Source organism: Ochotona curzoniae, unplaced genomic scaffold, assembly GCF_017591425.1.
Source record: "Ochotona curzoniae isolate NIBS_2020 unplaced genomic scaffold, NIBS_Ocur_1.0 contig_3498, whole genome shotgun sequence".
NCBI classification, from domain to species: domain Eukaryota; kingdom Metazoa; phylum Chordata; class Mammalia; order Lagomorpha; family Ochotonidae; genus Ochotona; species Ochotona curzoniae.
The window spans coordinates 43,982,955-44,006,679 of NW_024465885.1; the positions used below are offsets into that span (position 1 = coordinate 43,982,955).

A 23,725-nucleotide genomic window follows, 5' to 3' on the forward strand; every position below is an offset into this window, starting at 1 on the left:
TCACGGCACTTCCAGAGTCTGCAGGAAGCAGAGTCAGAGTCGGGTGTGGACCCCAGCACTCCGACGTGGGATGCAGGCACACACCCTCCACTAGAGGCCATGTCTGTCTTCTTCCAAACACGGTGTGTTATAGAATGGATGCTCAGTCAGTATTTGCTCACTGAGAAAGGGAGGGAACATAGGAAGCTGGAGAGGCGGTTGCTGAAGGGGACAGGGCAGCCTGGTGTTGCCTGAACGTGCAACCCAGCCCAAAGTCCTTCTATCCTGGCCTTCAGCAACAGGTGTAACTAAGGGAGTTGCTGTTTGTTTTCATCTGATTTGGCTTCTGTGGCTAGTCAGTCCCATCACTACGGTATCTGAGTTTCTGATGCAGATATGAGAGCTCAGTTCTTGGCAACAACATTTGAAGAGTCTGCAAGATGAGGAACCTTCAGCCACAGCCGGTAGGATCGTCCCTGTGTCACGGCTCACTGCACCCACGGCTATGCCTGACCACACGGGAAGCGTTGGCCAGCCATGGCCAAAGCCTGAGGTTAGCCAAGCGTGAATATGAGGGCTCCAACATCTCTGTCTCTCTGGCCTTGCCAAATCTAGACCGTGTCTGTAGTGTGTAGATTACAGGTGGGGCAGGCTACACAACCAGGAAATAGAAGATGACTTCCTCATTGCCTCTGAGCTGAGTTTCTCCAACCTTCTCCAAAACAAGAGAAGAAAGATTACCTTCTTGCATGGAAAGTTCAGTTTCAACATGTACATTGTGTAATTTCTGGGCTGTGAGATGTTGGGGAGTTGTTTGTGCCTCTTTATGTTTCCCTGTATTTTTATACTTTCACAACAATGAGCAAGTGTTACTGTTATAAGGAAAAAAACAGAACCATAGGCCTGGCGCAATGGCTCGGTGGCTAAATCCTTACCTTGCATGCACCAGGATCCCATATGGGCTCCAGTTCGTGCCTCGAATGCTCCACTTCCCATCCAGCTCCCTGCCTGTGACCTAAGAAAGCAGTAGAGGACGGCTCAAAGCCCTGGGACCCTGCACCAGTGTGGAAGACCTGGAAGAGGCTCCTGGCTCCTAGCTTTGGATTGGCTCAGCTGTAGTCATTACAGCCTTTTGGGGATTGAACCAGCAGACAGAAGATCTTTTTCTCTGTCACTCCCTCTCTCTGTAAATCTTCCTTTCAATAAAAACAAGTAATTTTTATTTAAAAGTACCAAAAGCTTCTTTGTGTGTTAATTCAGAAGTTCCAAATGAATCAAACATTCATTTTATGGGCTGGGGAATGACATGGCAGGCTAAGCCACCACTCAGTCCATATTGGAGTCATGGAGTTTGAGTCCCGACTCTACTCTCCATTCCAACTTCTGGTTCTCATGCACTCTCGAGTCAGCAAATGATGGCTCAAGTCCTTGGGTCCCTGCTACCCACCTGCGAGATGCAGACTGAGTTCTAAGTCTTGGACTCAGACTGGCCCAGCCCCGGAAGCTGCAAGCATTGGGAGAATGATTCAGCAGATGAAATCTCTCTCTCTCTCTTTCTTTCAAATAAAATGAAAACAAGTTCACTTTTAGAAAAAAAAAATATGTCTGGTAGATAATGTACACTTCCTCTTTGCTATGAGTTAAATTCTGTTTAGTAAAGAGAACTTTTGAGTATCTTATTGTACTACAGGCTTCCTGTGATGGAGCGAGCTGCCATAATGCCCATGGGAGGAGATGGAGGTAGGTAATGTAGACAGCATGATACGACATCAGGCTCCTGTGTGAAAACCTCTTGAGCTCAAGCATCGCTCAACAATCTGATTCTTAGGATGCTACTAAATGGCTAATGAGTGGATACAATGGACAAAGGGGTAACGCGCATCTCAGTTGGAGCAGATTGGGATGTTCCAGCACACTATTCAGAACTACAAGGGATTGAAACATCTTTGAGACACACAAGAGGCTGTTTTGCAGTGCAGCAGCTTAAACCACCTCATGCAACACTGTCATCCCATATCAGAGCATCCATTCAAGTCTGAGCTGCTCTGTTTCCCATTCACCTGCAGGCTCAGGCACCTAGGCAGGCAGCAGATGATGGCCTGACAACATGGGTCCCCTGTGGTAGACCAGGAGGAGCTCCTGGCTTTAACCTGATCCACTCCTAGGGAGTAAACCAAAGGATGGAAGATCTGTCTCACCCGATCTCTCAAGTGCTACACCTTTCTGATAAACACACATCTTCTTAAGCTATGTTTAGCTATGTTTATTAACTCTTTTTTTTTTTTTTTGGTTGGGGGAGTGTTCCAAAGGGGGGATGCTCTGTCCTTGGCGGCTGCCCTCATCGTGGCGGCCACGACACTGCTCAGGCTTCCGCTTGGCCTGGATGTGCGTGTTCACCCTCTTCCTGATGAGCTGGAGGGTCCACTTGTCCTTGGAGATCTCGAGCAGCTCCACGGCACAGATCTCACGGGGGGCGAAGCTGCTCACCTCGCCGAGCATTTCCCGCAGGTGTGTACTTGGTCGGGCTCCCGCAGCGGCTGCTGGGCTTCAGCTTGCCAGCATGCTTGGTCACCTTGTGGCCCTGGAGGAGGCCCATAGCCATGGGGTAATGAAAGCCCTGGCTGCAGCTTTCCAAAGCCAGCCGATGAGGAAGAACTTTGAACTGTTTTTCAACTGATACCACAGACACAAGGAAGCCACGACACACGCAAACTGTGTAAACAGCCACACGGGGTAATGATTACTTTAGACTGTGATAGAATGATAGAATTCCGGAGAACAAGCTACAGCATTTTTATGATAATTATTGAGTAATAAAATGCAGGGTTTTTTGTTGTTTTTTTTTTCTTTTTCACAAATACTGCCCAAGCTAGCCAGGGAAAATTCATACCATCACCCCACAACTAAGTTTTCCTGGAACCCCAGATTCTGGCTTCAACCTCTTCCAGGGGAACAAATACCCAGAAGGCAACTCTGCATGAAGAGGAAGGCATGAAATAAAGAGAATAATTGTTCCTCACAACCTTTCCCTCCCTTTCTCAGAGGTCCTGCCTGACCAGTACCTCCCAGGGCGTGGCCCTCGGATGGCCTTTTTGGAAACAGAGAGTTGTAATCTTGTTCATAGATAACCTTATTCATTCACAGATGTCAGCAGGTCTGTTCCACCCCACCGCCCTCCCTCCTGCACACTTCACAGCCCCAGACACAATTTCAATTCTTCTGCACCCTCCTAAAAAAGGTCAGCCTTTACTAGGTTAGCTTAACTATGCCAGCCTCAGGAAACATTGTCCTGCAAAGGTCCTGGAGAGTGGCCAACCAGGGTGCCAGGCTGGGAAGGGGGATGGAGGTGGTCCACAATGGAAGCAGAGCAAAGGGCCCGAAGGAGAGAGGCTGAGAGCAGCCTTCCCTCAACATTCTGCTGCAGTTCTGTGCAGCCCCATGGCAGGACAATGAATGGCCCCAATGACGTGTCAGACCTAATCCCCCAAACCTCCAGCTATGTGACACCCCATGATAATAAGGACCTTGTGGGCTAAGGATCTAGAGACAAGGAGGGGCTCCTGAGCTAGCCAGCAAGGATTCTTACATGGGGGAGAGAATCAAAAGAGATGTAATGATAGAAGCAGAGAGAGACAGAGGGTTTAAGATATTACATAGGGGCCCAAAGCAGCAGCCTAGTGGCTCAAGTCCTCACCTTGCACACACCAGGATCCCATATGCATGCAGGTTTGTATCCTGGTGGCTCCACTTCCCATCCAGCTCCCTACGTGTGGTCTGGAAAGTTAGTTGGGGATGGCCTGAAGCCTTGGGACTCCGCACCCATGCGGAAGACCTGGAAGAAACTCCTGGCTTCAGATCAACTCAGCTCCAGCCATTGTGGCCACGTGAAAAATGAACCAGTGGACAGAGGATCTTTATCTCTTCTTTCTATATACCTGTCTTCCCAATAAAAATAAATAAATCTAAAAGAAAAAAAAAGATGCTACTCGGGCCCGGTGCGATGACGCAGTGGTCAAGGTCCTCTCCTTGCACGCCCGGGATCCCATATGGGCGCCGGTTCTAATCCCGGCAGCCCTGCTTCCCATCCAGCTCCCTGCCTGTGGCCTGGGAAAGCAGTGGAGGACGGCTCAGAGCTTTGGGACCCTGCACTCCTGTGGGAGACCCAGAAGAGGCTCCTGGATCCTGGCTTTGGATTGGCATAGCATCAGCCCGTTGCGCTCACTTGGGGAGTGAATCATCGGACGGAAGATCTTCCTCTCTGTCTCTCATCCTCTCTGTAGATCTGACTTTCCAATAAATAAATAAATCTTAAAAAAAGAAAAAAAAAGATGCTACTCTGGAGCTGGTGCTGTGACAGAGGGTAAAGCTACTGCCTGTGACACCAGTATCCCATAGGACCACCATGTCGGGTCCCCGAAGTGCCGCAGTTACCAGGTGATGAGAGAAGAGAGATGGGCGCCTGGGGACAGAGGGAAGCCAGGACACGTCACTGGAGCCCAGCAAGCTTTGTGCCCATTCTGTTGTCCCTGAAATGTCTCAGAATAGAAGACATCAAGGAGCAAAGCAAGGCTTTCTCTGTAACTCAGGCCTGTGCAGGAATCAGCGCTGACATGGCCCAGTGTGCAGTGTGCATCTGCAGAGGACACCAGTCTGCCCACACACACACCCAAGCTGTCTGTGGCCTTGCCTTCAATGCCTTCCCCTCCACCGAGAACCGAGGGCCCTGGGAGATGACCTTGGATACTGGGAGGCAGTCATCGGGGAGGTCAGCCTATAGCTTGCAGGGAGTGGCTGCCCGGGCAACGTGACACTTGCAATTGGGACAGAGGGTGGACGGGCTCGCCACATTGCAGGAGGCAGAGGAGCAGGACTCTGCGAGCCTCGCCAAGTGCGGCTTTGGAGGCTGTGCTGGAAGGCGGGGTCTTGGAGAACTCTGGGGTACATAGGGATGAGAACTGAGTGGTGGCATGAGAAGCCGTTCGTGAGGCCCAAGGCCCTGGGGAGGTGGACGGGCCTGGAGCTGCCTGGGGAGTTCATTAGCAGAGAATAAACACTGCCAGTTGGGTATGCACACATGTTACACTGTAGGAACTTGACCTACCTGATCAGGGCATCGGCTGCCCTGGTCTATGTGGGCTGGTATCCCCGTGTCTGCTGCTGCCGCCTGGGATCCTCAGGGTGGAACGGTAGGAAGAAAAAGTGGACAAAAGGCAGGGGCTCTGGAACAATCTGGCAACTGAGGCAGAGCTACTGGAAGCTCTGCTCTTTCCCAACCTTCCCTCGCCCCTGTAGTGTACCCCATCCGTACACCTCCCATATACCGGACACAAGAAAAGCTGGACGCCCCTGGTTGTGCCTGGCCCAGGAGAGAAGCAAGCTGGCCCTGCCCTCAAGCTCCCAAGTTCGCACGCCTAAAGCAGTGCGACTGCCTCTCCACTCCCACCTCCCAAGCCTTGCACACAAACATCTCCCTGTGCCTGTGCTGACATGGAGGGCGATTCTAGAAAAATGTAGACTCAGCTTGGCAAGATGGCAGTGATGCCAATCCAGCACAGGGTGCGGTGTGCAGGGACATGTGCAGGCAGTGGCATAACTTCATCGCCTGTGGGGACAGCACCGGGAGAAGCAGTGGTGGCGTTATTATGTCACCCTTGCATACGCCCTTCCGAGCCTGGCAAGGGGAGCCCCTCGAAACCGTTAGCATGAGCAAAATGAGTCAGGAGGCTCTGCTGGTAGAAAGGTAACGAGTTAGTAGAAAGAGACAGAACAGATGCAAATTTAAAAAAAAAAAGAAGAAGAAGATGTATCTATTTTTATTGGAAAGGCAGATAAGCAGATCTCCAAGGAGAAGGAGGGACAGAGAGAAAGATCTTCCATCAATTGGTTCACTCCCCAAATGGCCACAATGGCCAGAGCTGACCCAATCTGAAGCCAGGAGCCAGGAGCTTCTTTCAGGTCTCCCACGTGGGTGCAGAGTCCAAAGCATCTGAGTCATTCCCCACTCCTTTTCCTAAGCACATTAACAGGGGGCCAGATGGGAAGTGGAGCAGCCAGGACTCCAACTGACATCCATATGGGACTCTGTCCCACAGACAGCAGCTTTGACCTGCTACACCACAGCACCAGTCCCCGTCTTCTCCACTACTGATAATTAGAAGTTTGTTTTCCCATCACAATGACATGAGGCATATATGCGCATATGTTATAAAATGACACACATCAACTGTACACAACATATTCACACTGGGGAACTTCAAAAATGTCATGGACAACTAAATGAAAAGATGTTTACTACAAAAAAGATTCTGAAAACCCACATATACAAGGGTTGCTCATGCGGCTCACGCATTTGGATATTATCAATAATCTACACTTGGCGGACGGTGCTGTGGCGTATCCAGTAAAGCCCCCACCTGTGACACCGGCACCGCATATGGGCATGGGTTTGTATCCCGGCTGCTCCGCTTCCCATCCAGCTCCCTGGTGGTGGCCTGAGAAAGCAGTGGAGGACAGCCCAAAACCTTGAGCCCCTACATCTGAGTGGGAGACCCAGATGAAGCTTCTGGCTCCTGGCTTTAGCCTGGCCCAAGCCCTGGCTGCTGTTGCCATTTGGGGAGTGAATCAGCAAGTGGAAGATCTCCTTCCCTCTTCCTTTCTCCTATAGTTCTACCTTTCTGTCAAATAAATAAATCTTTACACAAAGAACCGCAGGAAAAGGGTGTTGCTGCAAGACTGTCAGCGCAAAGAGCTGGCAGTCACCACCATTTGTTCAAGGCCTCCCCCTCAGAGATTGTACAAACGGGGCGGTGGATTAAACACTGCGGGTCTTGGTGGTCTTGGAAGACGTCGTGCTCGTGAAGGCCTCCGAGGTTTCAGCTTTCAGGGTCTCCCCAGCAGATCTGTCTCCAGACAGGAGAAGCTGTGGGTGGGGGCCCACTCTGGAGGTTACATGGGAATCAGATCAGAGCAATGGCTGTCAGGGGCCTGAGAAATCCGGCTTCCTGGACTGTCTGAGCCAGACAGCATCAGCTGCAGGGCATCCGGTTTCGCCATCTGGAGTCAAGTGCGAAGGAGCCCAGCCTTCTTCTCTCCGGAGCGGATAGTTCAAAGACATCCACGGAGAGCGAGAGCTTGGAGCGGGCAATTAAGACACCAGCCTGTGATGCAGTGGAGCGCCCGGGCGGTACACACGGGCTGCCCCTCCTGACCCCAGCCTCCTGTCCATGCAGACCCTGGGGAGAGCAGTTGGGGGAAGTTCCTGCCATCCCCACGGGAGACCAGGATGGGGGTGCAGCTCCCCCTACCTCCAGCCTCTCAGCCCCGCCCCCGGGCCTCGGGGAGCCAGAAGTAGCAGGTGGGGTATGCTGTCTTTATCTGCCTCTCAAATTAAAAGAACTTGAGGAAAAAAACTATCTAAACAAAACAAATTTAAAAAATGGTGCCAGCTATAATAATCCCACAATCTGCTTCATATCCATCCTTTGGTAGATTTTCTTAGTCATTTTCATTGCATCATCGTTGCAACTTTTACCGGCTCTCACTTCACACAAATACACCTCTTATGCCTTAAAAATACTCAAAGTATAATCCAAACTTCTGCTAGCTGTTTCATCACGCCGGTTCCCCTCCTCTCCCTCCCCCCAGTGGTGGCCAATTTCAAGTTTGACTCAGAAAAAAAGGAAATAAAATGCAGAAGTCTGCAAGGCTTTGCGCTGCCACACGCGGGCCCTCCCTCGCGGGCGCCTTCGCCCCTTGCCCCTGGTCGGGCGCCGGTGCCCCTCCCACGCAGGCCGGCCCTGCCCAGGCTGCTGAAGCCACTTCCTCGTGCGCCGCACAGCCCGCGCCGGGGCCAAACCACGAGTGTTAGGAAATGCGGCGAGTTTCTCCCCCGCATGGCTCTGCGCCCGTCACGCCCACACCCCAACCCTCCCTAATTCCTACACCGGTATAACCCTCCCGCCAACATAGTAGGGTTAAAAGCTCAGTATATCATTTCTAGACTGTTTAAGAGCGCAAACGTTTACAGAGAACATTCCTCCCATCTGGCCTTGCAGGCATCAGGAGCCGCGCCAAGGGGTCGCGGGGTCTTTTTCCCAGAATCGCGAGTCCCCGGCAGGTGGGACTTCTGCCTGCAGGGTTGGGGGTTCGTGGGGGTTTCCGACTCTGCTTCTGCTTGGCTGCAGGGTCCCGGGGCCCCTCCGGCAGCAGTCTACCCCCACCCCCACCCGCAGTGTCCGGAAAGTCCCCGCGGGGGGCGGGGGGCGCTGGGCAGGGCCGGGGCGGGCAGGGGCGGGCAGGGGCGGGGCGCGCCGGGCTCTCCGGCCGGGACGCACGCAGCCGCCGCCCGCGCTCGGCGAAGAGGCGGACCCCGCAAGGCCTGCGCTCGCCATGGCGGCCGACGCGGCGCCGTGAAACCACTCGGCGGATCCGGAGCAGGGAGCCGAGCCGAGCGCGCCGGGCCATGCGGCCGCCGCTCCGGCCTTGGCTGCTGCTGCTCCTGCTGCTCCTGCTGGGCGGCTACCAAGGCGTGGTGCCCGGGCCAGGTAAGCGGAGCCCGGGGACCCCCGAGGCCGGACGCCGCCGGGCCAGGGTGGGCGCGCGGGGAGCCTGCAGTGGAGTGAGGGGGCTCGCGGGGTGTTCCGATCGGATAGGGGATTCACAGGGTGACTGCAGTGACTAAGGGCAGCGGGAGTGCCCTAATCGGGCATGGGTCTAGAAGGTGCCCGGGTGGAACAGGGGCTCCTCGGAGTGCCTTCAAAGGGTGGGGGATCCCCGATCGGATTAAGAGTCCTCAGGGTGCCCTGAGCGGGTGGGGAATCTTCGGGGGTGCACTAATAGGGTAGGGGGTTTGCAAGGTGCCCCAGCCAGGTGAGGACACCCGGCAGGGTAGGGGGTGCGTGGGATGTGCCTCGAATGTGGATGGAGGGCGGGGAACTCCAGGCACTGTCCGCGCTCCGCTGCGCTTCCCTCTGCACCCTGGGACTTGTCAAACCAACGGCCCGGCCCACGGGAAAGCCAAGCAATCCCGGGGCTCTGGAAAAGGCCTCCGGTGCCGGCCGCACGGAATTCGGCTCCCGCAAGGAATGTCCCGCCCTGCAGCTGCAGCAGAGACAAGCTCGGTCCTTCTGCCGGCTGGGTGCGGTGGAGGCCAGCAGGACGCCAGGGCCCCCTGTGTAGGACGCGTGAGCGGGACTCAGTTCTAACTATGGCGAGGGGCGCGTATGATCAGGGGTGTGGCATCCACATCAACGGGAAGCAGAAAGTCCCCCACCCGCAACCATGTGGGAAGAGAGCTGTCAGCTGACCCAATCCCAGCTATGTCCCTTAACCCCCGCCGCTCACTGGGCAGACTCAGGAGCTACACGAAAAGGAAGACCACCTCTACGACAAAGGTGGGGGCAGAAGGAATGGGGTGTGTGTATTTACTGGCTTCTTTCCAACGGAAACATGGATAGTACAGGGGGGAGAGGCACTTGAGTAGTCTCACCAATTCTGAAGTTTACTACTGTTTGAGAACGTTTACCAGTTGGTCCTTCTCCCAGCATCCCGTGCAAAGACTGAAGTTCTGGGGCACTTTGCCCCATAGGATGTGTCTTGGGTTCCATGAATGTGTCAAACGCCTAGGCTGGAATCCTGACCTGCCTCAGATCTTGGTTGCCCTGTCCTGTGTGTATCTCCTCCCGGCTCTGGGGCTCCTTGAGTCTTGGGGTGGGCAGCGGGTTGAGGGTTGGTAGCAGGGTGGGTGCTGGCAGTGGGCTCAGTTAGCCACCGCCGTAGGTTGTTTACACCTGCCTCCCACAGGAGTAGACAGGTGTTCAGAAAGGACCTTGTGATGTTGCCGCGCTGTCCAGCTGCCTGCCGGTCCTTCTGATGACTAACTTTTATTGTGGTTCACAAAATGACTTTTCTGTAACTCATTGAAACAAGCTGGTTCCATAGATGTTTTGAAGAGTGCCCGTCTCCGGTTTTGGAACTATTTGGAATTGTTCATACCAGGCAATTTTTACAACAACTGGAATTATTTATTTATTTGAAAGAGTTATAGAGAAAAAAGGAGACACTGAGAGAGACAGATCTTCCATCCACTGGTTCACTCCCCAAATGGCCACAGTAGACTGGCCCCAGCTGAAGTAAGCAGCTTGGAACTCCTGTCTTCCACGAGTGGCTCGGACCATCTCCTGCTGCCTTCCCAGGTACCTTAGTAGGATCAAAAGTAGAGTAGACACGTCTGGAACCTGTGCTCTTATGGCATGGTAGTGGCTTAACATACCAGCCCCAAACTGGGAAACCCCTTTTAACAGTAATTACCTAATAAGGGAGTAGTGGAAAAGCTTCCACACTTCTCCATAATTTATAGGTGTCCTTTGCAGTCATAAATTTGCTTTTACAGTAACAGAATAACAAAGAGTATTGGGGTCGGTTTTAGAAAGGGACACTTAAAGTATCCGCCCCATTGCTGTAAGTGTAACAGGGTAAGATATCAGACCTGGGCCTGGCACAATAGCTCGACAGCTAGAGTCCTTGCCTTGAATGTGCCTGTTCTAATACCGGTGGCCCTGCTTCCCATCCCGCTTCCTGCTAGTGGCCTGGGAAAGCAGTCGAGGACGGCCCAAAGCCTTGGGACCCTGCACCTGCATGGGAGACCCGGAAGAATCTCCAGGTTCCTGGCTTTGGGTTCAGTTCAGATCCAGCTATTGCGACCACTTGGGGAGTGAATCATCGGACAGAAGATCTTCCGCTTGGTCTCTCCTTCTCCCTGTATATCTGATTTTACAATAAAAAGAAATAAATCTTTAAAAAAAAATTCAGACCTGATGCACCGTGTAGCCATGCTTTGTTAAGGGATGGCTCTTGTCCTGTACAGAATATGTAATCAACAGCAGGAGGGAGGAAGTTAATGCATTTTTGAGTTATGCAGTTACCTGAATGTTTTTGGAAAGATTTATCTGACAGAGTGAAAGAGAGCTTCCTTCTGTTGGTTCAGTCTTCAGATGCCCACAACACCCAGGGCTGGGCCAGGCCACAGCCAGGAGCCAGGAGCTCCATCTGGGTCTCCCACACAGGTGGCAGGGACCCAGGCACTTGGGCCATCTGCTGCTGCTGCCTTCCCAGGCACATAAGCAGGAAGCTGGATTGAAAGCAAAGCAGACAGGACTCCAACACAGGCCCCAAGGCTTCTATTTGCAATTGCAGTCGCTCTATCCTAATGCTGTAATGGATTCACTGTGTCTATGCACCATTGAATTGGATTATCTTAAAATGACTGAACATTCAAGGCCTCTGACTAAATCCCAGCAGCACACAGCCACTGTGAGCCATTGTGCATCAGGAAGGCTCCTCCTGGCCCGTCAGCTTGGCACCTGTAACTGTCACGCAGCTGGCACTGGTCTGGACTAGCTGGAGATGATTCATGGGGCCTCTCACTGTTATCAGACAAGTCCTGGACACATTTTCTCCAGTGTTTCTCTTCTGTTCTTTTAAAGTAGGTGGTGCTGCAGTTTTATTCCCAAGAAAGCCAAGTCATCATTATGGCAGGGATGGGAAACCTATTTTTTTTTTCTGCAAGAGACATTTAGGTATTTATAACATCATTTATAGGCCATGCAAAATATTCCAATTGAAACTTAACCTGTGGAGCACTGTGAGGCAGCCTAGCAGCAAAAGTCCTCACCTTGAACATGCCGGGACCCCATATGGGCTCTGGTTCTAATCCTAGCGGCCGCACTTCCCATCCAGCTCCCTGCCTGTGCCCTGGGAAAGCAGTCAGGGACGGCCCAAAGCCTTGGGACCCTGTACCCATGAAGGAGACCAGGAAGAGGCTCCATGCTATGGGCTCCTGGCTTCAGATCAGCTCAGCACTGGCTGTTGTGGTCACATGGGGAGTAAATCAATGGACAGAAGATCTTCCTCTCTGTCTCTCTTCCTCTCTGTATATCGGACTTTCTAATAAAAATAAATAAATCTTAAAAAAAAAAAAAAACTTAAGCTGTCGTGATGCTGTCTCACATTGGGGAATGACAAAAACAAAACAAAAAAAAACCCGTAAAGAATAAAACTTATTCTTTATGTTTTATTACCAGTGTGTAGCAAGGTAAACCTCTGCCTGAAATGCCTACATCCCATACGGGCACCAGTTCATGTCCCAACTGCTCCACTTCTAATCCAGCTCCCCAATAACGGCCTGGGGAAGCAACAAAAGATGCCCAAGTGTTTGGGTCTCTGCCACCCCTATGGGAGACGCAGATGAAGCTCCTGGCTCCTGGCTTCAGCCTGGCCCAGCCCTGGCCCTTGTAGCTAGCTAAGGAATAAAAGAACAGACGGAAGGTCTCTCTGTCTCTGCCCCATCTCTGTAACTCTGTCTTTCCAATAAATAAATGCAATTTTTAAAAGAAAGAAGAAGTTAGCCTGCTTTAGATTTATTGAAGTCAAGTCTTGTGTGTGGTTTTCTTGGCAGAGTCAGCCAGATGACTTCATGGGCCTCATATGGCCTGCGGGTTCGACGCTCCCCACCCCTGGTTTATAGGAAGAGATTGATGAGCTAGATTAAAAACAGAAGAAAGGAAAAAAAAAAAGATTTTGGAGTTTATTGAAGTATGGATTCTCGGTATGGCTGATCAATTGAGAACTTTCTTCAACTTCTTATCTTCAGTGCGTCAAAGCTGTGATCCTTGGTGTCCATCATGATTGCGTGTGGCTCAGGGCTGAGGATGTCACCGAGGGCACTCATTCTCGCCTGTCACGGTGCCCACGTTCAGCTCCTGGCTCTGCTTCTGACAGCAGCACTCAGCGAACGGGCACCCTGGCAAGCAGCAGGAGATGGCTAAAGTGCTTTGGCCCCTGGGAGACCTAGATGGAGTTGCTGGCTCCTGGTTTGGGTCTGATCCAGTCCTGGATGTTATGGGCATCTGGGGAGTCTGGCCCAGCCTGGCTGAAGGAGGGAGACATGTAGAGAGTCCATTAGCAGTTGGAAAACATGTATGAGCGTGCATAGGTGTGTGTATTTGCCTTTCAAATTCATGTTTCTTCATTTTTTATTTTTAAAGATGTATTTTGTATTTATTGGAAAGTCTGATAAACTGAGAGGAAGAGAGACAGAGACGAAGATCTTCCATCTACTGATTAACTCCCCAAGTGGTCACAACGGCCAGAGCTGAACTGATCCGAAACCAGAAGCCAAGAGCTTCTTCAGGGCCTCCTACATGGGTACGGGAGTCCAAACACCAGGCTGCTTTCCCAGGGCACAAGCAGGAAGCTGGATGGGAAGTGGAGCAGCCCTAGACCCAAGCCAGTACCCATAATGGAATGCTGGCGCCACAGGCGGTATCTTAGCCTACTATGCTTCTCTCAATGATTCTAGATCGCTCTGGAGGTCAGATGTCTGCTGTGGGTCTCCCAGGGTGAAAGTCCACACTCCTTTCTGGAGGCACCTGGTGGTGGAACTCACGTCCTTGCCCCCTCAAGCGTCAGTGTCCCCCATGGTTACACTGAGCTCACCCCAGTGTTCCAGAACCATCTGCCTGACTTATTAAGGGCACCGGGTTGGGAGCCCACATGTCCCCTTTAACCTTGACTCCCCTGGGCCTAACATAAGGTAGTCATGCTGAGATGCATGTAGGGACCACTGCTGCCTGTGCTGAGAACTGCTGCAAATCCTACTTGCTCCTTGAGGTATGTCAGCAGCCCTCAGCACATGGCAGGCCCTCAACCAGTCCTTAGCATGGGCAGGGACTATGATTGGTCCCTGTTCTGCAGATGAGACAACTGAGATACCCATTTCTTGCCCAGGGGCTGGTGTGGCATGGTGGGGTAAGCTGCCATCTCTAGCACTACCATCCTATATGGGCACTGGCTTAAGTCCTGGCTGCTCTACTTCCGACTCAGTTCTCTGCTGGTGTGCCTGGGAGGGTAACAGAGGACGGCTCAAGTTCTTGGGCCCCTGCACCCACATGGGAGACCTAGAAGAAGCTTCTGGCTCCTGGCTTGGGACTGGCCCAGTTACAGCTGCTGCAGCTCAGAAACCTGTAAGGAGACAATGGCAGAGCTTAACCCAGAGCCACAGTTTGTCATTCTGGAAGCCAGTGACTCACCCTGAGAGCCCAGGGGACGCAAGGGGTGAGCAGTGCCTGGGAGAAAGGTCACACAGGGGACAGGGAGGCCCTGAGTCAGGGGGTAGAGGGAACTGGTCATTCCCTCTGGGGCTCCCCACTTGCATTCTACACGGGAGGTGGCTCTGATCATGCTGGCATCTGGGCTGAGATCCCATGGCCTGGGACAGAGAGCAAGGCAGAGGAAGGGGAGAGAGGGGAGAAGGGACTGCCCAAGGCCGGGGACTGGCCAGGCCAGGAAGTCTACAGCATAAGATGTGCATGAATAACCCAGGGCAGGCCTCCCGAGGTAGGAACTGGACTATTCTTAGGAAGCTTGCCACTTCCCGTGGCGTCATTGACTTCAGTAAATGTGGCCCCACCAGGAGCATTGGAAAAGCAGGTGGAGGGCAAGGATGGGTGATGTATGTCCTCCGGACTTGGTGGAGAGCTGGTCTGGGGACTGTGGCCATGACAAAGCTGTATTCTCTCTCTCTTTCAGTCTCTCTCTCTGTCTGAATTCATTTATTTCTATCTAAAAGGCAGATTTATAGAAAGAAGAAGAGACAGAGAAAGATTTTCCATCCACTAGTTCCCCAAATGGCCACAATGGCCAGAGCTAAGCTGATCTGAAGCCTGAAGCCAGGAGCTTCTTCTGGGTCTCCCATACGATGCAGAGTCCCAAGGCTTTGGGGCCGTCCTCCACTGCTTTCCCAGGCCACAAGCAGGGAGCAGGATGGAAAGTGGAGCAGCTGGGACATAAACCGGTGCCCACATTGAGATATGGCTCTTGCAGTTGGAAGATTAACCTGTTGAGCTACTGCACTCACCCCAGGGTTGTCTTCTTGTTCTTCTACTTGGGGTATAGATGCCCTTCCATTCTCATCACCCCTAGATCCCTGGGGAAGGGTCTTCGAGGAGGGAGGGAAAGAGGAAGACAAACTTCTGCTGTTTCCTCCTCGACATGGAGGCTAGTGAAGGGACCAAGTGGCAGGCAGCATCATGGTCCCCAGACATGGCCACCTGGTAGGGCTGAGATTCTGTGAGTCTGTTTACCTATGGGACAAGAGGGGATTGGGGAAGTGCCAGGAAGATGGGCAGAGCAGCCAGGATTGTTGGGCCTGGTGAGTCTGGGGTCATTCATCATAAAGTGGATGAGGGAGGAAGGAGGGTCCCGCAGGGGTGGGGACAGCAACCCAGGACAGGACAAGGGCTGTCGTGTCTGCTGGGAGCCAGAGGGACCTGACCCCCACAGGAGGAAAAGGAAGATTCCAAGAGTCCCAGGGTTGTGGTGGGGTGGAGGTGTACCCCCAGCCATGCTCGAAGTCCCCACTGCACTTGGCAGTTCCTGGTGGGGGAATCTGCCCAGAACCTGGCCTGACATGCCACAGGGGCTGCCCTGTCCCCTCTGCCTCCAGCTCCTGGGTCTCTCGGCCCTTTGTGACCAGACCTACTGGTTAGCCAGTTGTAGAAAGATCCAGACGGAAGGTCAGCCAGAATGGAGTCCCTCAGAGCAGAGGAAGGAGGTGGAGGTAGGGAGGGAGCCAGGCCAGGCCTGGGCCACTGCTCTTCAAGGCTGGCTGTCTCGGGTGAAACATGCGGTTTTCGAGTTTCCTGCTCTGAATTCTACAACGGCATGTTTTTCTTCCCACTTCTGTTTCTCATTAATCTTGCAATCAGAGAAAGTGTTGTCAGTGCAGACTTCCTTTCTAGAGAAGAGAGACACCCTGTCCCCGAGGCTGCTGCCTCAGAACCTAGAGCTGGAACCCCAAACCCAGGAGGATCTGCCTGGGGTGGGGTGGGGTGGGGTGGGGTGGGGACTCAAGGTGGTCTCTTCCAGATCACCCTGAAGGAGGCACTTCCTGCACACCTGGGGAGTTGCTGTCCTCACTGTTCCTTGCCCCTCAAACATTTCTCACTCCTGGCCTGAGAATGAGCCAGAAACATGGGGGTGGTGCCCGAGAACCTGCCGTATACAGGGTCCTTGAAGGTCACACAGGGTCCACAAGGTCAAAAAGATAGTTCCCACCCTCCCATGAGCCTCAGACCTAACTTGGGGTGTTGGGGTACATTGCCTGGTGCAGGTGGCTTACTACACACTTCCGTGGTATTCAGTGTGGGATGAATGCACATCACATACTTAATCAATGTCAGCTTCACTACAACCCCCAGGCAGGGCAGGGCAGGGCAGTGGGGTGCTGTCACTCATCCCTCCTTCCGGAAGCAGACACTGAGGCTTCCATGGGTGATATAACCTACTCAAGTCGCATCAGAATTGGTCAAATCCTACCGGTTCTATTGGTAGATCTGGGATTCCAGAATGGCTAGGTCCTGCCTATCACAACAGGAAACCTGCACCAAGGAGGGAGACCCTGGGCCCTTCATTCCCCTCCGCCCCCAACCACTGACTATGTCAGGAGGACCATCTTGGTCATCCAAGGTCAGGGGGCCATTGCCGGCAATACTGTTCTGCACTTTGACCCGAAGGAAGTTGTGTACATATCTTTAATAATGAGCATTTAAGTATTGTTGGAATTTATCTCTTTCTCTTTTTCTCCCTCAAGACTCTGTTTACCAGCTGTCCGCTCCCCAGAACCCGAAGATCCATCTATACAACGCCGAGCAGGTTCTGAGTTGGGACCCAGCACCTCTAAGCAATGGCACAAGACCGGTGGTCTACCGGGTGCAGTACAAGTAGTAAGCTGGGTGTTGCTGGGGGAAGGGGGTTCTGTTTGGGGGTGTTACAGGCTCAGTGGAACCCAAGGGCCAGCTGCTAGTTACTGCCTCATAGCAGGGTTAGAATCCAGTTTGTGGAAACAGGCCTATCTCTGGGACTTTTTTTCCTGAGCTGTATTCATTTTTATTGGGAAGGCAAATTTGTAGAGAGAAGGAGAAACACGAGAGGAGGATCTCCCATCCATTGAATCAACCCCAAATGGCCATGATGGCTAGAACTGAGCCGATCTGAAGCCAGGAGCCAAGAGCTTCTTCCAGGTCTTCCGTGAGGGTTGCATGGTCCCAAGACTTGTCCCATCCTCCACTGCTTTCCTAGGCAGCTGGATGGAAAGTAGAATGGCCAGGACACAAACCTATGCTCTCGTGGGACACCAGTGCTTGCAGGTAGAGGATTAGCCAGTTGAGCCATTGTGCCAGTCCCTGCTTGCATTTTCAGGTATCTGCAGAGATCGATTCCATGAGCCCTCACTCCTCCGAGGGCTTGGATCCAATGGGTTCAAGGTCCCTACTGTGCAAGCGTGTAACTTCTCGAGTTGGTGACAGCCGAATCTGGCTGCTCTCAGACAGGCTGGGGAAGAAGAGAGGCAGGCGCTTCCAGCCTGCGGAGGTCATGAGGCTGCTTCTAGCCTCCACCTTCTTTCTCTTTAAAACTCTGATTTTATTGAAACATACAGGCCATCTTTGGCCTCTCAACTTATAATGAATTCTGTTTCTCTGTGGATTTTCGATTTTGAATCATGCGTAATTTCGGCCTCTTCATTTTATTTCTCACCCCCTCTGAGAGATTTAACATACTTTGTCATACTTTCACTTGGTGCCAAGCAAAGCCCAGACAGAAGGAACACAGGGAGAGCCCATCTGCTCAGTTCCTGTTTGTCTTGTTAAATCACTTAGTGAGGGGCTGGTGCCTCATGGTGGTAAGCATGTGGTGCCAGCATCCCATCTGGGCATCTGTTCGTGTCCCGGCTGCTCCACTTTCCATCCAGCTCCCTGCTTACGGCCTGGGAAAGTGGAGGATGGCTCAAATCCTTGGGCCACTGCACCTACGTGCAGCCGAAAGAAGCTGTTGCTCTGGGCTTCAGATCATCCCAGCTCTGGCCATTGTGGCCATTTGGGGACTGAACCATTGAATGGAAGATCTCTCTCTCTTCCTCTCTCTCTCTCTCTCTCTCTCTTTTTCTCACTCCTTGTCTCTGTAACTCAAATTTAAAAAAAAAAATCTTTAAAAACACTCGGTTACTTGAAGAGGCCAATAAACATTACTGGCCAAGTCATTTTGCATGACTAGCAAACAAGATGTGAAGGGGGTTAACCCTTTGTGCTGCGAGAGCACCCCCAAACAGTCCCTGGCAATGCATGTTGCGGGAAAACTGCATGCATGTCAGAGTGGTTTTTTTTTTTTTCTTCACTTTTTGACAAAAAATGAACATCTGAATTTTGTTTCCATGAGCTTTTAACATTCATATCAGCTGTCTGCAAAATTCACCAGCGTAGCCCTTTTGGAAAATAAGTCTATTATGTCCCTTCAGAGTAACAGAAATGTCTGTATTACTTTTGCCCTGAGTAGGTAATCCAGCCCCTCACTGCCCAAGGAAGAAGCCAAGTTATATTCATGAAGATATACATTGAAGTGTTTATTCATATGCATCAATGGGAAAATCGCCAGTGGTGGCATGTTTACTTATGATTGAGCTGCTGGCATTACTAAAACAGATGGCTAGTTGCAGGCCAGCTGGTAGAAGTGGCAGTGGCATAAAGTCTGGAATGCATTTGTAGCCAAGGGCGGGAAGGGAATGGTGGGAATTATTGGCAGTGGCTTCCCAGATGGCTTCTTTTTCATTTTTCAATATCTTCTGTAACAAACTTTCCCACCGATGCCAAGCTGGGTGTGTTTTCTACAACACACATTGAATCTTCTCATTGGTAACCATAAATGACATAAATGAAACAATCTGCTAGGCTGTTTGTGCACAATTTGTGGGGCCCAGTGCAAGATGAAACATGGGACCCCTTGTTGGAAAGTAGCAAGAATTTCAACTGCAGAGCATCAGACTGGGCACCGTCTAAGAGCAGAGCCTTGTGTAACTGGGCAGGTCATGTGAAGCTGGCTGTCCCCTTAGCATCCAGAAAACAGAGCAGCTGGGATGCTGGCACCACAGACCAGGGCTCTATCTGCTACCCCACAGCTCCAATCCCTTGCTATTCATGTAAATGCTGCAATCATTGCCTTATTTTTACCTTCTGCAAACAAATGGGGAAATGGCTCCCTTTCCACTTCCCCTTCGTGTGTCACCAGTCATTTAAATCTGGAGGCTTAGACCCTGAAGCCTTTTCCAGGAAGCAGTTCAGGCAAAGACACTTAACCTTGCAAATAAGATGCTTCTGTGGACACCCATATCCCGTATTTGAGTACCTGGATTAAAATCCTGGCTCCGTTCCCAATTCCCACTTCCCGCTAATACATGCCTCCTGGGAGCGGGGTGGTGGCAGCTCCAGAGTTTGAGTCCCTGGAATCCACATGGAAGATTTATATTAAGTTTCTGGCTCCTGGCACTGGCAAGGTGGCTTAGCAAGCTCATCCTATGTCTGAAGCACCAGCATCTCATATGGGCTTCGATTTGAGTCCCTGCTGCTCCACTTCCTATCTCACCCCCTGTTTGTGACCTGGGAAAGCAGCAGAGCATGGCTCAAGTGTTTGGGCCCCTGCACCCATGTGGGAAATGAAGAGGCTCCTGGCTTCAGATCAGCTCAGCTCTGGTCATTGAGGGCACTTGGGGAGTGGCCCAGCAACTGGAAACTCTGTGTCTCCTTCTGTCTCTGTAGGTCTGCTTCTCAAAAATTTTTTTTTTAAATCCTTATTAAAAAATTCTGGCTCCCAGGTTTACTGTGGCCCAGCCCTGGCTGTCATGAGCATTTGAAAAGTAAACCAACAGGCAGAAGTTGTGTGCCTGCCTCTCAAATAATCATCAAAAAAAAGCAGAGTTAGAGGAGTCGGGAGGAGACAGAACATGATCAGTGAGTCCCTGGGGAGCTAAGGAGTGCGGCTTTCAGACTGAAGGGCCTTTGGGTCCAAGTTCAACAGCCGAAACTGGCAGCACAGAGGTCACAGGTCCCTTTATACACTTTTAAAGAGGACTTTATACACTTTGGTTTTTGTTTTAGAAATTTATTTTATTTTTAATAATGCTAACAGTTGAGAAGGATGCATGCCCACATGGACCACTGATTGGGGTGGGAAGAGCTGAGGAATAGGGGAAGTGGATGAGACAAGTTTCCAATCTTTTTTTTTTTTTCTTCCTGTATCTTGGGGAAGAGGGAAGAGAAAGGAGAGGGTGGCTGCCAGCAGCCTAACCGCATCAGTACCCAGGGATGGGGGACAGCCACTTGATATTATCCCAGGGTCCTCAATGTGGAGTGTGTTCTAAGGATACTACTTAAATGGTTTTTTATTTATTTTTTTAGGAGATTTATTTATTTTTACTGGAAAGGGTGATTTACGGAGAGAAAGAAAGGCAAAGAGAAATTTTCCGTCTGCTGGTTCATTCCCCAAATACCTGCAAAGGCCAAAGCTGATCCAGTCTGAAGCCAGGAGCATCTTCCTGGTCTCCCACACAAGTGCAGGGTCCCAAGACTTTGCACCATCCTCTACTGCTTTCCCAGGCCATCAGCAGGGAGCTGGATGGGAAGGAAAGTAACCAGGACACGAACTGGAACCCATATGGGATGCCAGCACTGGGAGAATTTACCAGTCAAACCACCTTTCAGGCCCCAAGACTCTGTATACTTTGGAAAAACCATCAGTGACCCCCTCTTGGAGCATGTCCCTGAGGTTGGCCAGGGAGGAGTGCCTGTGGTTCGGGCCCTTCCCTCCATCCTGGCCTGGGATGCTGGGGCTCAGGGCAGGTGCACACAGTAGGCATCCTCCTCAAAGCCTGTCCCCGGAAGCGTGTCCCCAAGCAGGGTGTTAAGCATATTGCAGGTGCTGTTGTTTGCTAGATTTGTCTCTGGCACAGCTGATTCCTGCCTACAGGGTTCATTTGGGATGGGGTCCTGACCTTGCATTTGTGCTAAAAACCATTGAATCGTAATGGGTGAGCTCTATCAGAAAGCTTAAAAAAAAAAAAAAAAAAAAAAAAAAAACAGCCCTTGGGAAACTCCGACTGCAGGGACATTCTGCGAACTGAAATGCGTCTCTCCTTGCCAGCACCACTGGGAGGTGGAATGATGTGACTGGGAACCACGTGGAGGTGACTTGTACACAGATCACTGCAACTCAGTGTGACTTTACGGCTGCCGGCTCCGCCAAGGGCTTCCAGCGGCACTACAACGTCACCTTACGTCTCCGCGCCGAGCTAGGAGAGCTCCACTCGGCATGGGTGACCACGCCCTGGTTCCAACACTACCGCAACGGTAAGAGGACGGACTCAGGGCACAGAAACCTCTTCGCTCCATGGGCCTCAGCCAGCCTCTCTCTCCCAAAGCAGCCCGCAGCTGAGTGGGTGCGCCAACCCGGGAACACAGCCTGGAGGCAGACGCTTTCTCTTAGGAAATCCTCCACAGCTGCTCTCCTGCTGCCTCCGTAGGTCGCAGTGGTCCCACCCTCATTTCACCCCAGAAAGTGGGCAGACCCCGAAGGCAGACACCAAGCTGGCCTGTTGGCCCCCCTCAACCTGTTCTGACCCAAGTCCTTCCAAAATTGAGGACTTTAAACTCAACTCTGATGGGCGCCTGGCATACAGTAGGTGTTGAGTAAATAATTGCTGAGTGACTGACCGGTTACACCAGTGTGTTACCAGCGATGGCAAGGTGGGCATAATAAGCCTGGCATCCTGTGTCTACAGGTCACTTGGCCCAGTGGTGATTCCCTGGTCACTTGGCCAGCAGTGCCAATGTCGCATATGTCTCTCCACGCGCTGGCTTGTGCACACAGAGAGCATCGAACCTGTTCGGAGTGATGTGAAGACGGTGTAAGGCAGTTGAGGGGCTGCACATGCTGTCTGGAGACTTAGCAGATTGTGGGGTTCATGCTATTGGCTGGGATTTTTAAAGAAAAAGATGTGATCCTGGGTAAACATGGGAAATTCTATGGCATGTGTATTTTGCCCCAAGATTAAAGAGGGGGGGGATTTTCGCCATCTGAGAAATGGAAATGAACTCTTCAAGGGTTGTATTGTAGCCCAGGGTTGTGTGACCTCTGGGTGTCTCACCTGCTCTGCGAACCATTCCTCCCACAGTGTTTTGAGAGAAGGGAGATTGCTCCCTGCCTTGCTCCTACCCCTCTCACCCCAAAGATGGGTGTCAAGTTCAAGAGCAGAACTCTCTTTAGGATCATCTGTGCCTCCACCCCTGTTCTCACGTGGGAATGGATGTGTCTGAAGACCATGTCCCTTGCAGGTGCTTGCACATGGTCCCTGCACTTGACATGCTTCTCCACGCTCAGCCAGAGCCAGTGTATGCCAGGGTCGTGGACAGCAGCTTTACAAGAAAGAGTTATTTTTCACCAGCAGCCAGACCTTGAACATGACTCTGGCCGGTGGGCCTATATCTGCCCCAAGACATTATCTACACTCAGCCCCTCCACCACAAATGGTGTGGGATCTGAGGGCGCAGGAACAAACCTTAGAAAGAGACATGGCCTGGCCAGATGCCGACCTGCAGCTCCCAGGGGAGAGTAGGGAAGTGCCCAAGAAACGCAGCCCCAGGTGCCGCCTGCAGCAGTGGGACCGCCCCCTTGCGTGAGAGAGAAGGCTCCTAGAACCCGAACTTTGACCTCTCATTACCCAGCACCCATGCTCACTTGATACATGCCATCACCTTCCAGTTCTCATCATGAGTCAGTCCTGAGCCTTCTGTAAAAAGCCTTAATACATAGACCGCCCAGGGCAATGTCTCAGCTTTACATTCAGACAGCACTGCAAGGAACTAGCCAGAAAGGGCTGGCCCAGCCCTTGCCCTCCACGTGTACACTTGACCTTTGATCAGCTTTCCAATTCTGCCCCTCAGAAACTGATAAAGGCATCACGTAGCCATGTCCCCAAGGCAGACTTGGACTGACTCATGCTAAGAAGTACAAGGCTGTGGCATTAATGAAGTGAGCATGCGCATTAAGGGATAGCATGGGACATAGGATATACTCACACGTTCCCCAGCTTCGATGGGGAACCAGTGCCCTGTGGAGTGTCAGGGGTGCTGAGAGGGTGCTGCGGGTACTGTGTCCCTTCCGGCACCCTAAGACAGAATTAGAGCAGGTTCTCTTGTGGCCCAGGTGACAGATCAGCATCCGTAGCGCTGTCTGTAGCAGTGTCTGTGCTGCTCCCCAGCCTGAAGTTGGAGAGTGGTTGAGCTGAACCCTCACTGTCGGTCAGGGACCCTGCACATGCGCTACACTGTGTCTGCGTTAACATGGGCACTTTGGCTTTGTGATTCCACCTCAGTGACCGTCGGGCCCCCACGGGACGTGTGGGTGACCCCCGGGGAAGGCTCCCTGATCGTCATGTGTTCCCCGCCCTTCGACATCGACGGCTTCATGGTCACTTTTGACTACTACGTCCACTACTGGGAAAAAGCAGGCATCCAGCAGGTCAGAACAACTTTCTTCTTCATGTTGATTTTCTTTAGAGTTTCTTTAATATATATATATATATGTATATGGCAGCACCAGGCCATCCTCTACTCCTCTCTCAGGAACATTGTAGCAGGGAGTTGGAGCCAAAGCAGGGCAGTGCAAGTAGAGGCTTACCCCGCTGTGTAACAGAGCTAGCCCATGTCTTCCTGGAGTTTCTGACGTAGTAAAGGAAAGAAAAACCTCCCCTGGGCTAGGAGTGCAGGGGCCTCCCAGCTTCTCCTGGAAGTCCAAGTTAATCCTCTTTTGTAAGCACCGTTCCTGAGGCTGCCTCTGGGGAGATCCCCCCATTCCCACATTCCCA

General features: G+C 51.9%; 1 protein-coding gene and 1 pseudogene across 2 annotated transcripts in view; one reads left to right on the plus strand and one right to left on the minus strand.

Annotated features, from left to right (window-relative positions):
• LOC121156659 lies at window positions 1-8,442 on the minus strand (annotated as a pseudogene).
• IFNGR2 (interferon gamma receptor 2) overlaps window positions 8,295-23,725 on the plus strand; it is a 20,947-nt gene continuing 5,516 nt past the window's right edge. Inside the window, exons 1-4 of one of the 2 annotated variants that reach the window (XM_040980755.1) lie at window positions 8,295-8,522; window positions 16,628-16,760; window positions 21,004-21,209; window positions 23,234-23,379. In XM_040980755.1, coding sequence (XP_040836689.1) covers window positions 8,441-8,522; window positions 16,628-16,760; window positions 21,004-21,209; window positions 23,234-23,379 — 567 coding nt within the window. In that variant the 5' untranslated portion in view covers window positions 8,295-8,440. Of the gene's footprint in view, window positions 8,523-13,153; window positions 13,183-16,627; window positions 16,761-21,003; window positions 21,210-23,233; window positions 23,380-23,725 lie in introns of those variants that run through there. The other variant, XM_040980756.1, reaches the window with a different exon arrangement.